Source organism: Haemorhous mexicanus, chromosome 2 (assembly GCF_027477595.1).
Source record: "Haemorhous mexicanus isolate bHaeMex1 chromosome 2, bHaeMex1.pri, whole genome shotgun sequence".
Taxonomy (NCBI): Eukaryota; Metazoa; Chordata; class Aves; order Passeriformes; family Fringillidae; genus Haemorhous; species Haemorhous mexicanus.
Genome location: NC_082342.1, coordinates 3993858 through 4007367, shown reverse-complemented (window position 1 = coordinate 4007367; position 13510 = coordinate 3993858). Strand labels below are relative to the sequence as shown.

The 13510-nt window shown below is 36.6% G+C and overlaps 1 protein-coding gene across 1 annotated transcript in view; it reads right to left on the bottom strand.

Moving 5' to 3' along the window:
- The window catches only part of EPHA6 (EPH receptor A6), a 371852-nt gene that overhangs the window by 192836 nt on the left and 165506 nt on the right, over window positions 1–13510 (bottom strand). The window contains exon 4 of the mRNA XM_059871825.1: window positions 2293–2448. Coding sequence (XP_059727808.1) covers window positions 2293–2448 — 156 coding nt within the window. The remainder of the gene's footprint in view (window positions 1–2292; window positions 2449–13510) is intronic.

Below are 13510 nucleotides of genomic sequence, written 5' to 3'. Positions count from 1 at the left end.
TGACAATTAGTGAAATAATCATCACTGCAGGTGTAAGATGAATTCACCTGCTGTGCCAATCAATGAAGTACCAATACTTTGAAGCCTAGGCTGAATAGGACACAGCACATGGTGGCACTGAACCAAGAACCAGGAGGTGCTACACTGTCTCCTTTAGTTCTTCCTTCTCCCAAGCTGAGGTGACACGAGGCACTGTTATCCTGTTGTGGTTGCTTTTTGCCCTGCCTCAACTCACTCAGTTACTTTGGCTGACATCCTCAGCAGCAATGTGGAGGTCTGGCACCAAGTTTTTCCAGGCAGTTTTCACCCAAAGCAGCTCTCTGCACTCACATTTGTTAAGAAAGCAGCAGGATGTTGAACTAACTGCACTCTGATGGCAGGGCTCTCATGCTCCTCCCTACCTTATCAACATACCAGGATATCAAGGCTTATATTTGTGCCCTGAAAGATAATTATGGAATCATAATGCCATGTTTGAGTAATTTTTTCAAAGAACTCTCTTTTGGCAATGAAAAATCAATGACTTATAAATAATATGGAGCCACATCTGCATAATGTATGAGTGAAACCTTCTTCCCAAGCATGAAAGTGTCAAGAACACCGGGGAAGTTTTGGCTCTGGAAGTAAGTTCTTAATGGCCTGTGCTTGGGGCATCGATTTGAGTGGAATTATTTGTAATCACCATTTTCCTGTGGTAAGCCTGAAAGGATGCTGTTTACTCCCTCAAACACTGCATGCAAAACACCAGGCCTATGTGCTCTACTCCAGAGTGAGCTGGGACTGGGAACACTCTCTGAACCCTGAGCCCCTGAGGTATCCACAGGCTGGGACTTACCTTCCCCTGGAAAACCCTCTGGTTAGATTACACTGTTTTCTGCCTTGGGTCTGAAGAGTGCCATTTTTAGTGACCATCACCCCCATGGAGTGGATGGACAATGTCTGGGTTTTGGTAATGACCTCAGTGCCTATGAATTTGTAAATCAGTTTTAAATTATCAGGTCTATTCTAAATTTGCCCAGTCCAGTGTCATTGGAAAAAGCAGAATGAGCTCAGTTCAGTCAGCTCAGTTATTTTTTCGTGATGCTGCATAAACCATCCCAAAATGCAGCTATGCACTGATGGTTATTGCAACAGCACTTTGTCTTTAGAGCTTTATGACTTAAAAATTTTGTATACTTAATCTGTCAAAATACTTCATTAATTCAACATGTTAGTTTTTTAGAATTCTCTTAATTGTGGCACAAAAAGTACCAAGATCAAATCCTCCACCAAAAGAATTGATAAAGTGTTATACCAAAAGCTGGGTGCCTTAGAGGATTCTGCAGTCTTTAATCACTTTTATTAAATAAGTGATTTTTATAGCCTATTAAAATATAGTATTTTACACACAGCTTTTAAAATACTGCTGTTTGTTCTAGTTTTGAGATTAAACAGATATAGTTGCTTTAAAATCAATAAATTAATCCTAGTGAGTAATGAACCATGAGTGGAAATCTATAAGAAATATTTGATTAAGTGGTAAGAAAACTTACACTATGTACTTCGAGACATAAACCCATTGATCAAAGTAATAAAAATCCCTTCTCAGAATTTCTGCCCCCAGAATGGTGGACATCAGGCTTGTCTTAGGAACAAATATAAGTTAGTCAAAAATCACAAAATTATATATTCTAAAATTCATCAAATAAACAGTAATGATTTTTCATTATCACAGTTGCATAGAGGGAATAACTGTTAAAAAAGGTGATGTTGCAAGAGCTTTAAATTATATCTCATCCTGATTTGATAATTTGTTTTTCCTTTCTAAAAATTATTTTCTTTTCTTTTTTAGAGCATTTAGTTTTTGTTTGATTGTGTGGGGATATTTGTCTTATACTTTTCTTTTAAATCTGAGGAGACAGCAAAGCGTGTTATATCAGTTTTTTTCTTTACATGAATCCAGCTTTTTTAAAGTTTTTGGACGAGCAAATTTTTAAGTATATAGAATGCACATTACTGGTAGTGAAAACACCATATTGTTATCTGTATTACAACAATTACTCTTCCTCCTATTACATCTCAGAATTTCAAGTTCAAAAGTCACCAAACTAAGAAGCCTGGGTATGTTTACAGTTATCTAGACACTAAGCAGAAATAGGCAGTTTGAATTTTGATTTTAAAAGTCTCTTTTGATTAACAGGAATGGAATTCTTCACAGACTCATAGTTTTTTTTTTGTTGTTTTTTTTTTTTAAATACAAAACCAAATAAAGGTGGCAACAGAATTGCCAACACTGGTAATAATCAGACTTACGGGTACATGCCATAGTTGGTGGGTCCTTCTCAGCTCTGAAATAACCTTTCTCACACTGACAGACAGAAGTTGCTTCTATGTGAGTCAAGCTGTGTGGAGGGCACTTGGAGCACTTCACATTTCCAGCAAATGCTTTATAGAATCCAGGCCTGCAAGCTGCAAAGTAAGAAGATAAGTTTCATTAATAGAAGAACATTTTGATCATAAATAAAATCTGTTCCAAGCAGTAATAATGCTGCTTCTTTCCTTTCCAATCTAGATAAAGATGCTTTGATGATACAATTCTTGACATTTTTTATTTTGGTATATGGACTTGAATAAAAAGAATCCGTTCTTGGTATATAATAGGGAATTGTTAACTTCCCAAATTTTAGCCAGTCCTCAGTGCTGCTTGAAATTGTCTCTGAACAACTTCACTACTATCACTAAACATTATTTTTTATCTACATGTATTAACCAAACAGAGTGAGATAACTTCTACATCTGCCAGAGCTGTTAGTATGGCTTCCTTATTGAAGTAATGGACAACTTGCAACACCTGAAATATTTACCCCCACAAGTCCCTGATGAGACAGGGATGACATCCCCAAATATTTATGGCTGGTCTGACTTGCCTACAGTGCCCCAAAAAACCTCTGAGAGCAGGGCCACATCAGCTGGTCCCTGCTGGCGTGAGAGGCTGGAGGATGAGAAAGGGATGAAGGAAGGGATGAAGAAAGGACATGCTGACACCATCCAGCACAAACATGCTCAACCCTCCTGACTGGGCTGGTGAACAACCTGGAGAGCAGCCAGCCTTGGGACAGGGAATGTTGGGATGCTCAGAGCTCATCACTTCCCCAGTTGCTGGGAGCTGGAGTCCCTGCTGTTCTTAACCACAGCACAAGCTCACAAGCCTTTTTTTTGTTGGCCTTTAAAGCAAAAACAAGTAATTTAAAAAATCTTATCCCAGATCTCTCAGGCCTGCATTCTGAGATATTATTTTAAATTCATCCTCAGACTTCATCACACACATTTAAACAGAGATTTCTTTCTTTTCCTGCCAGCTACTACATTTGCACATGCCAAGCATGTATTGCAGTTTCTGTCTTCTGACTTCCCCATATGAAAACATTAAAAATTAAAGAGCAACTCTGACATGTGTAGATTTTACAGATTCCTTTTCCTCTGAACTCCTCCAGTAGTACAATGGAAACCAGCACTAAAAATATAATTTTGAGGTTCCATGTGGCTTTTTCTCGCTTTGACATATTCAAGAGTATTTTCTTTACACTGCAAGAGGAAATAGGCAATACTTCCTTTTCTTGTAATGAGATACAAAGAGATTTAAAAGTAGGTGTTTTTAAAAAGTACCTCAAAGTATGCATTTAACATATTCAGTGTCAGTTCATATTAATTGAGTTATTAAAAAGTATCAACTCATAGATAACATATACAGGATCAGTTTTTCTTCTGATTCCGAAGGCCTTTCTTGATATAAAAGCAGTTTCAGCAGTAGCTGAATGAAAAGGAGTAAGATGACACTGAAAAAGATAACACTTGATTGCCTCTCAGAACTCAAGAGCCAATTTTTCAAATGCAATTTCGAGAGCTTAATTTTGGCCCAGCAATTTCAGCAGTTCTCCTCCCAGTGTGCTGTTCTGACTTTGCTGAATAGACATTAGGGAGGTATCCTGCCCTGCTGTCACTGACTGGGAAAAAAAAAAAAGGATTTCTGGTGTTAGAGATAAAAGGGGTGGGAACAGCAGGGATTTTCCCCTTGGAAGTAGGCTACTGGTCTGATGCAATTGTGATTATAGTGAGTGGCAATTTTCCAGTGATTGGAAAGGCAGCAGGTTTGCTGCAGGGAAGAAGGCAGCACTGCAGACACGGGCTGTAGGCACTGACTCCTCTCAGCTTTGCTGGAAGGAAGAGAGGAGGTAAGGCAAAACTGGGGGAAGGGTGTTGTGCTTCCCTGCTCCCTCCTCATCTTCTCATGCTCAAGTCCTGCCCTGATAAATATTAAATTCTTGCTTTATTTCATATGCTACATTTGTGACTCGAGTGGAAAATTCCCGATTACAGTTTCATTCAAAGCAAAATGAGTGCTCTTTAAAATCCTTATTACTTCTGAAATTCATGTCTGTCACTTCTGAAATCATTCCTTCCTCCCTTCTGTCCCCCAAACAAGAAATTACTTTGGCTCAAAAGAAACATAGATTTTTCCTTTCAAGAGCAATACTTTGTATAAAATTCAAGAACATCACTATTGCAAAATAAAACTCAAAGAGAAGATTTCTTTCTAATTAAAACAAAAAGCAAATGTTTTATTCTGAAATGGCAGTCTCTATTGTATTTAAAGCAATTACGTTTTTGAGATGGTAAGTCTTTTAAAAGCAGATACATACTCATGGAAAAGGTGGAGGGAAAAAATAAATGGATTAAGGTAGATCATTTTACTTCTTCTGAAGTCAACTCAAGTACATCTATCCCTTAAGTCAAGTGTGTATTAAATTCTGTGGCAGAGCAGCTACAGGGATACCAGGGAAGCTTTCAACTGAGAGGTTTACAAAGGTATTAACAACCCACTCCTCACCCAAATGCAGAATCTCACAATCAGGATTATTGATACTTCCAAATAAAAACCAGCCCTTCATAAACAAGGTAAAATAACATAAGCTGAAAGCCCCAAAATCATCACAAGCTTGGGAAAACTCATCCCTCTGGATAACTCAGAGCTGACTGCCAGCATTCATGGTGGAAGGAAATAAACTGCTCCTGTGTCAAAGTCCAGGAATATGCTCAGTCTGAAATCCAGCACTTCAGCTGCTGTACATATCTAAGCCTAGGCTCTGATAAAAATTATTGTGTTTCACTGGCAAATTAACCAAAATAATTACTCAATTTACCATTTTCCACAGAAAATCTGCAAATGATTTCTAATGATGACTACTCACAAAAAAAAAAAAAAAAAAGGTTTATTTTTATCTGTGTTATCACAGAGTATTTTTTCTACCTTCCAAATCACTGGGTGACATCTTGTTTCCCCTAAAGTTTTCTACCAGAAGTGACTTTGTGAGTTACTGATTATAGGAACTGTGTGAAATTTGACTTTTGTAAAGCCTGGGGAAAGATAGTATATTGTGTTAAAGGTTCAGTAATTAGCAGGGTATCTGAATGAACAATTCAAAGACACTACAGGTTTCTCCAATGAAATATGAGCAATTAGGCAGAGAAACACTGATAATTTAATTGGCTTCATAAAAGATAACATATCCATAAATGTGCTTTGCTGCAGCTTCATCAGGATTTGACTGTGAGTTTTGGAAATTACAGAAGTTTTTAAACTAATTTAATGTTCCTTATTTAATGTTGAATAGATGGATTTAAGTTTGTTTGTTTACTCCATGTCACCTGAGGGTCTTTTGAATTGCCCAGTCCAGTAAATAAGGCCATGGCTCCATCACTCCAAAACACAGCCCTGGGCTCTCTTGTGGAAGAGTCTTTACTGCTCGAGGCTCTTACAGCCATTAAGTTCTTCCCCAGCCTCAGGGGTGTATAATATATAGACAAAAAAACCAGAAAATAAAAATCCAGCAGTCATCTGACTGGTCATGAAACCTTGTTCCTTAAAAAAACCAAAAGCAGCAAAAAAATTTCACTGCTCTTTGGGAGCACATCATTTTCCACGAGTCCAGTTTTCAGTTGTTTCAGATTCATAACATCTGAATTGACCACGACAATGTTAGTTGAGGATGACCCCAGGGGAAACTTAGGAACAACTTTTGGGCATGTCTGGCACTATTGGTCGGTGGGTGGGAAGGCATTTTTCATGAAAATGGATTTTTTATAGCTTGCTGAGAACTCATCAATCAAATTAAATCAAAGAAGACTCTGTTGTCATTCACAACGAATGGCAACCATCAGTAGCTGTGGAAGGGGTGTTTTAATCTTTCTGAATCACACACTTTGTTATGTATTTCTACCTCATATATTCTTTTACCCTTGCTTACTGGATCCCACTAATGCCCTGTGAGACTGGTATCTTTCATATTTGTTATATTCTGAATGTTCTCAATTTTAAAGTCCTCTTGCCCTTCTTCTATCTGCTCACTTTATAAAAAGGGCAATCCAGTAAGGCCTGTTCCATTTTATTCCAACTTACCACTGTGCAGAAAAAACTATGATAATACTTTAACCAATTTATATTTTGGTAGAAGTGTCTAGAACAGACAGAAAAGAACATGAAAAAAGAATGCAATGCAAGTTGGATGCTCTATATTAAAAAAGGCAGAATAAAATAACAAAATCAAGATTAGGATATTACTGAATTAGGACAATAAAGCTATGAGGACAACCTTTGATTGTGAGCACTATCTGGTTAAATAATCTCATCTTTCTCACATGATTCTTATTTTATTCAGGTCATGAATGGACTGTGAGGGGGATTCACTTGGAGTTGTGCTCAAACTGATACTGAGACTGTGCAGCATGAGTTGATAGAAACCAAACCTGAGGAAGAATCCAGGGGAGGAAGGCCAGCTGTCACAGATTATCAATTATCAAGCATGCTGGTTAGTACAAATTACAACAATAAAAGACATGGTATCGAGAAAGCAAACCTCTAGTTTGATTTAGTTCCTACACAGAGTAAGGATGGGACAGGTGACACCCCTTAAAAAACTTAATGACAGAATGACCCAGCTTTGGGGGACAATAGACTGATTTCCCTTTTTTCTTTGCAATAAATTAGATAATTAATATTTCTGGGTGCTATGGTCTGCAATGAAATGTATGTGTGTTCACATGCTGCAGTCAATCTCTTCTCTTGCCAATATCTCTGCTCTCTAATATTTCTATTCTTAGATTTGGAGAACTGATAGAAGCATTATTCCAACCCTTGACTTTAGGGAGGAGCAAGGCAGAGGAGACAAAAAGAGGCAGGTATAAGGCTGCTTCTTCAAATATGACTACATAATGACAATAGGTAAATGAAATTAAATGTTCTTCCTCTTTGTGCTCTTTTTTTTTCCCCCAGTGACTCTTCTGTCATTCCCACATTTCAATATTCTGTGGAGTTTTTTTAATGAAAATTATTAGAAGAAATGACAAAGGAGATAATTGCCACCTCTCAAACAGTATTTTCAGTTCACATCAGCTCAGTTTTTCTCTGTATAAATCACTAGTTTCAATACAATAACTTAAACAATTATTCAGGTCACATAGCATGGTTCAAAAGAATCTGAGGTTTATCCAAAAAATACATACAGACAAGATATTAATTATATTAATTTTATCACTGCCTGTCATCCTAGGTACAATCCAATAGCTCATCAAAGAGCTGGGGTCTGTGCTACACAACCCAGGTAAATCCTCTTCTGCACAGTACTACAAAAACAAACAAATAAAACCCTTAAAGAAAACAAAAATGAGCATCTCAAACACTAGAAAAGAATTTAAGAATATGATTCTAAATGCACAAGTACTACTGAAAGAAAGAGATGGAAAATGTTTTCAATCCTGATAAAATTCTCTTTCACTTAATTCTTAGAACCAGGTGAAATATTTTTTTTCCAGACTAATACAGTAAATAAAATTTACTACTAAAACAGGTAGACGTCATGTAAGGGCGTGCCACTGAATAGAGAATTAGCAAATTAGTGTTCCAATATAATAAATCAATACAAAATTAGCAAAAAGCTGAAAAGAGGTTAGTTTCATTGAAATACCAAGCATTGAAATCCAGATAAAGATAATATCCATAAAAAAACCCCCTGTTCCTAGCACAGGCTACACAGTTGCAATGATGGGCTGCACCCTTTCCAAAATACCCCTCAAAAATGTTTCATAAACTGTACTCATGAGTCAAAAGAGATTTTTCTTAAGAAAAAGTTGCTATATTGCAACTTATAGCAATTTTGTGTGCTTTTATTTCAGATACTCCTTCCTAAAGTCTCACAGAAGTGCCAAGTGACAAAAATGGCTGCAAGAATGAGGTGCTTTATCAGTGATGGAAGGAGAGAGAAATCCAACAGGATGCACCTTCACTGCTTTGTGCTGCTGACTCTGTGGTGGGGATCCCCAAAGTCCAATAAATTGGTTGAGGTTGGGAACTACAAGTACTCAAATGCACTATTCCACACCCAAATCAGTCTTTATTTCTGTTGATATTTTGTGGAGAAACCCCATAGAAAAACCAATTGCATAATTTAAAAGATTTAATAAAACCTTAAAGGAGACAGTAAAAATAGTGTTTCCTACACTGCTTAATTTTTAAAGGAGCATCACTGTGTTTTAGGAAGATAGTGAATGAAAGGAATCAGTCAGGCTAATTAGGGCACACAGTAGAAATGGTAATCAAGGAACATGACAGCAGAGAAAAAGAAGGGAAGTAATTTCCTGCAATACTCCTGGGATCAGGAAGGTCTGCAGGAAAAGAATGGAAGGAAAAGATCATTACAGCTCCAAGCAGCCATCTCTAGCATCTCCAGTAATCACCTTTAAACAGAAAAGGAGAAATATAACCCTGAGAACACTTCAGGGCAATGCAGAACTTACTCACTGAGTCCTCAAATCTGTCCACAGTAGCTGTGAAAACTCTATTTTAAAGTATAATATCACTAATGCTTTATTTAATTTTTAACTTTTTTACTTTTCAATCATTTTCCATTGTTGAGATTAGCTGGAAGGACTTTTGGGGGGAAGGGATAAGGCAGGAGTTTGGCAAGTTTCTCAACACTGTAGTGAATGCAGCAACAAGAAATACAGAAGGAACCTGTGTTTGATGGAGTTTCTCTGTATTATTTCAAGAGGAATAAGTGTCCAACTTCTCTTTTCATGGAACCTTTCATGCTCCTGTGTACAGCTGAGGACTAACTTACCAGAAGACACTGCAAACAAGCAATAGACCATACCAAATACTTCTTTCTGCAAGAGGAAAAAATGGTCTGAATAAATCAGATGCATTTTGTGGCTAATTCCTTTGCACATTATCTATCTATCTCTTGTATCTGTTGGTGAGAACAGTTACAGAATCATCATCTCCTGGCCTGAACATAAAACCCAAATGCTGAAAAAATCTCTCCCACTATTAGAAAGTTTTAAAATGCCTTTGTATTAGATACCTGTACAAAAATTGCTCACCTATGGAAAGCAGTGTGTCAATCATATTACATCCTTATAATATATATCAAATGCTATCATATATATGTTATTCTCCCTCTCTCTCCCTTTTATTGGGACATAGAGGGAAAATAACACATATTATTATGTATCCCATAAACTGCAGTTTCTGTTGTCCCTCTCCCCATTTTTTCTCCTTCTTCCCCTTTGAAAGTGAAACCTTTCTGTTTTCAGCTCTGAACATCTGATAAGTAGTTAGTCATGGATTTCTGTTTTTCCTGTGCAGTAACAGCCCCTTGGAATCTGCAGATGCACTTTTCTCTATCCATGACAAACCAATCTTCTAGCCTGGGTTAATTAATTCCTATGGTAGCCATTACTCAATTTGCTTTGCACGTGGGAATTTTTTGGTAACCATTTTTTTTCTGAGGATCTTTCCACTTTTGCACAAAGACCAAAACTTCCCAGCAGTTTTTGCAATGAGTGTTTTTGCAATGATGTTGTGTTGGCTGGCTTTATGTCAGATTGATTTACCCTGTGAAAATAGTAATTTACCAGAGCTGTTCTCAAATAATTAATGTCACTTGGTTTCATGCCTCCTAAAACACTCAAGGTGTGCACTGAAATTCTACAAAAGCTCCTCCTGCCATGCCTTACAACTGGATAAGCTTTCTAGAGAAGGCAGACCTTGAAGGAATGGAATATCCTTACAGGCAGTTATTAACAATAAAAATCAGAACACCAGTGCAGACTCTATTTACAAGGTTATAGTTTCTTGTTATGGCCTTATGATAACATTGCAGTTTTAAATGGCTCAAGATCTAAAACTAAATATTTTTGGGTTCAATGCTTTCATTACAGCAATTATTGTGATAATAGATCAGCTAAAGTGATGCAATTTTTTCTTCTCTGTGAAATTATTAATGTAATTAGCAAGATGCAATAGCAATGAGAAAACTATCTGACCCACTTTAAAAATACTTAAAATGATATTTAAAAGGAGAGGCTTAAAATCATGCTTGCATTTTTAATTATGGTTACCAAGATTGCACATTCAGGTATAGATTTTGAATGTGTGATTTATTTATTTACTTATTTGCATGTACAAGTCAGGAGTTTGGGCACACAGACAAAATTACTGTAATCATGGGGAGTATTTAAATGCCCCAATCCAGACAGGTAATTGTAAAGTTGGGTAATTCATATGCAAAAAATGCTGAAATGTTCTAATAAAATCAGGCATTTAGCCTTTGAAATAGAGTCCTTTTGGATGTGTTTGCAGAAAAGCTCACAATTTTGATTTTTAAAGACACGAAACATGATTAGTGACTCTCAGACTCTTTCAGTTCTGACTTACCATTGAAAATAAAGAACTCATGCCTATGTGAGAAGCAAATACAATTTTCTTTTGTATTATCTCTGAATAACGAGCTCACAAGGAAATAATCTTGATTATTAAAAATTATTTTCAACCCATCTTTTTGTCTTCTAACTTACTGTAATCAATTCTGTGTAATCTCATTCTATTCTATCATTGTTTTAAGATGTAAGAGTAACACAATGTGGTACTTGTGAACAAAAATTCTGTGATTTATGTCAGCAACTAACACAGTATTTAAATACCTATTTTGCCATGGAACCAGCACAATTACAGCAACTATTTAATTGTATTTACACAGGTACAGATGACACCAAACTTCCTGAGTTTTTTTGTGGGTTGGTTTTTCTGGGAGGTTTTTGTGGGTTTGGGTTTTGTTTGTTTGTTTGGGGTTTTTTTGTGGTTTTTTTCCCCGTAAGCAATCATTGCCAACTTCTCCCAACCCATCATCACATTCAGATTAGTGTGAATTTCCATGTATAGGCAATACCTTGGTAACCCAAGGGAAAGCTCTCACTACTGTCTCAAATATTCATCTACTGGCCTTCTAGGACAGGAATAAATCCTTTGAAGACGCAAATTCAACCCCATATAAATAAAGCAAAAGTCATGAAGGTGCCCTTTAGCTGAACAGGGTTCTAATTTGTGTTTCACTGAAGTAGTTACATGGGATAAATCTTCAATCCTTGTGCCTAGAATATTTCACATGATTGATGACAAGAATCAGAGTTAAGTATTTCCACTGAACACACTGATATTTCACAGGAATCTCCCAGAGATGAACCATGACTTTAATATGAATTCTCAAATAATCAGGTTGATATGAAAAATGTTCCCCCCAGTAAGAATTCTAGTATTGACAGAGAAATTTGAGCTTAAGAACACGGGTAAGTATTACTATGAAAACATATTAAATCTGCACAAAAGCTGAATCTTTCCTAAAAGTGCTGAAGAAATACAAAGAGCCTTATTTCCAGTATTCAATTATTCTGTATGCACACTACAGTTTTAAGTATTTTCCAAATGAAAAAAAGATAACATTATCCCCATCCTGAAAAATCCCAACAAAAGCCTCAGGCTTAGAGAGGCCAGTGGGACTTATTCAAGATTTTCTACCAGTTAATTATCCTGCCTACAGGTGCCAGGCTCTCACATGCCACAGGCCAGGTGGGGCTGTAGCTCTTTAAATGAGGAGCCAAACACCCCAAAACAGCACCATAAGGTCATCCTACAACTGATTTTAATTTATTCTTTTTTATCCCACTTTTCTTCACAGTTCCAAACATACAATCAGAGATTTGGCATGAAACTGACCTCTTAACTACAGACTGTTTAGCTAAAAAATTATTTTTTTAGAGGTTATTAGCATCACCTTAGTAGGACTGTGTGAATATGGTATTTTAAAGTATGTAAATTCACATTACATTCTGAAAGAAAAATGTTTACAGTTTTAAATAGGCACATGTGCTTTTGATAACATTTCAGGGCAATCACACAACTGAAAAAGCTGGCAACAAATTTTATATATAATTTTTGATATTTGACCAATTATTAGACATGCCTGGTATAATCACTCAATCAAAAGAAAAATAAAATTCAGAATTAGGATTACACAGCCCACAGAAATGACAACTACTGATGCTGCACTGCCATTCCTCATCGGATTGTGAATTTAATTCTGGTAAAGTTTAACTCCATTTCAGCTTTTGAATACTTGTTAATAAGTGTGCAGGACAGAGAGCTTTTGAGTTGATAAATATCTCTGTCCTAGCTGAGGTGTGGACACATGACAGGAATAAAGAGAGCTACAGCTCACTCACTGATCCACGAGCTCTGGTTGTGTCTCAGTCTTCCAGCAGTTAACATTACATTTATTTCACACCTGGGGGTGGCCCACTGCTTGTATGTGGTCAATTTTCACCTTTTTCCTTCACTTACATTCATGTTTCTCACACTGTGAGCAAAATGACTGCAAGACAAAGGTCAGGAGCTACAATCCTGACAGTAAATGAGACACTGGTGCCTTCACTCAGTATTTGGAACTGTAAAATTCAGGAATCTGTGTTCCTCTAAAGAGTAACAATGGACTGTACCATTTGGCATCTCTTTTATTTTATAGGCTAATTTTTTATTAGAAAACTCAAGTGAGACAAACAGCCACTCTGTTAAACTCAGCTACAATAATGTAACTACACTTGACATGAACATTTTCAACCACAATAAAAAGCAACACAGCCACAGATGTTTAGTTTTAGAAAACTAGATACATGATATAGAAATATATCCACAAAACTACATTATTTTATTTGAGAATAAATATATTTTGAGCGAGTCAGCCACATAGAAGTGGCTGAGGGAACTGGGGGTGTTCAGCCTGGAGTAAAGGAGGCTCAGGGGAGACCTTTTCACTCTCTACAATCCATGAAAGGAGGTTGTAGCAAGGTGGGGATTAGTCTTCCAGGTAAATGTGACAAGAAGATGAATTTGATAACTCAGAGACACCAAAAAAACTGAAATGGAGACCTTTCCATTAGATGATGCTTAATGGCATTTATGTGGTGCAAGAACTTTTGTTGTGAATGGTAACATTGCCCAAAACAGAAAGATTACTTTATATTACCTATGACAGTAAATAACAATCTTTTTGATTTGTAATTATTACAGTGATAAATGTTTTAGGGTTCAACGGAAGCAGAAGCTTGGGTCGAGAATGGAAATCAATATGAAATTAATATGTCT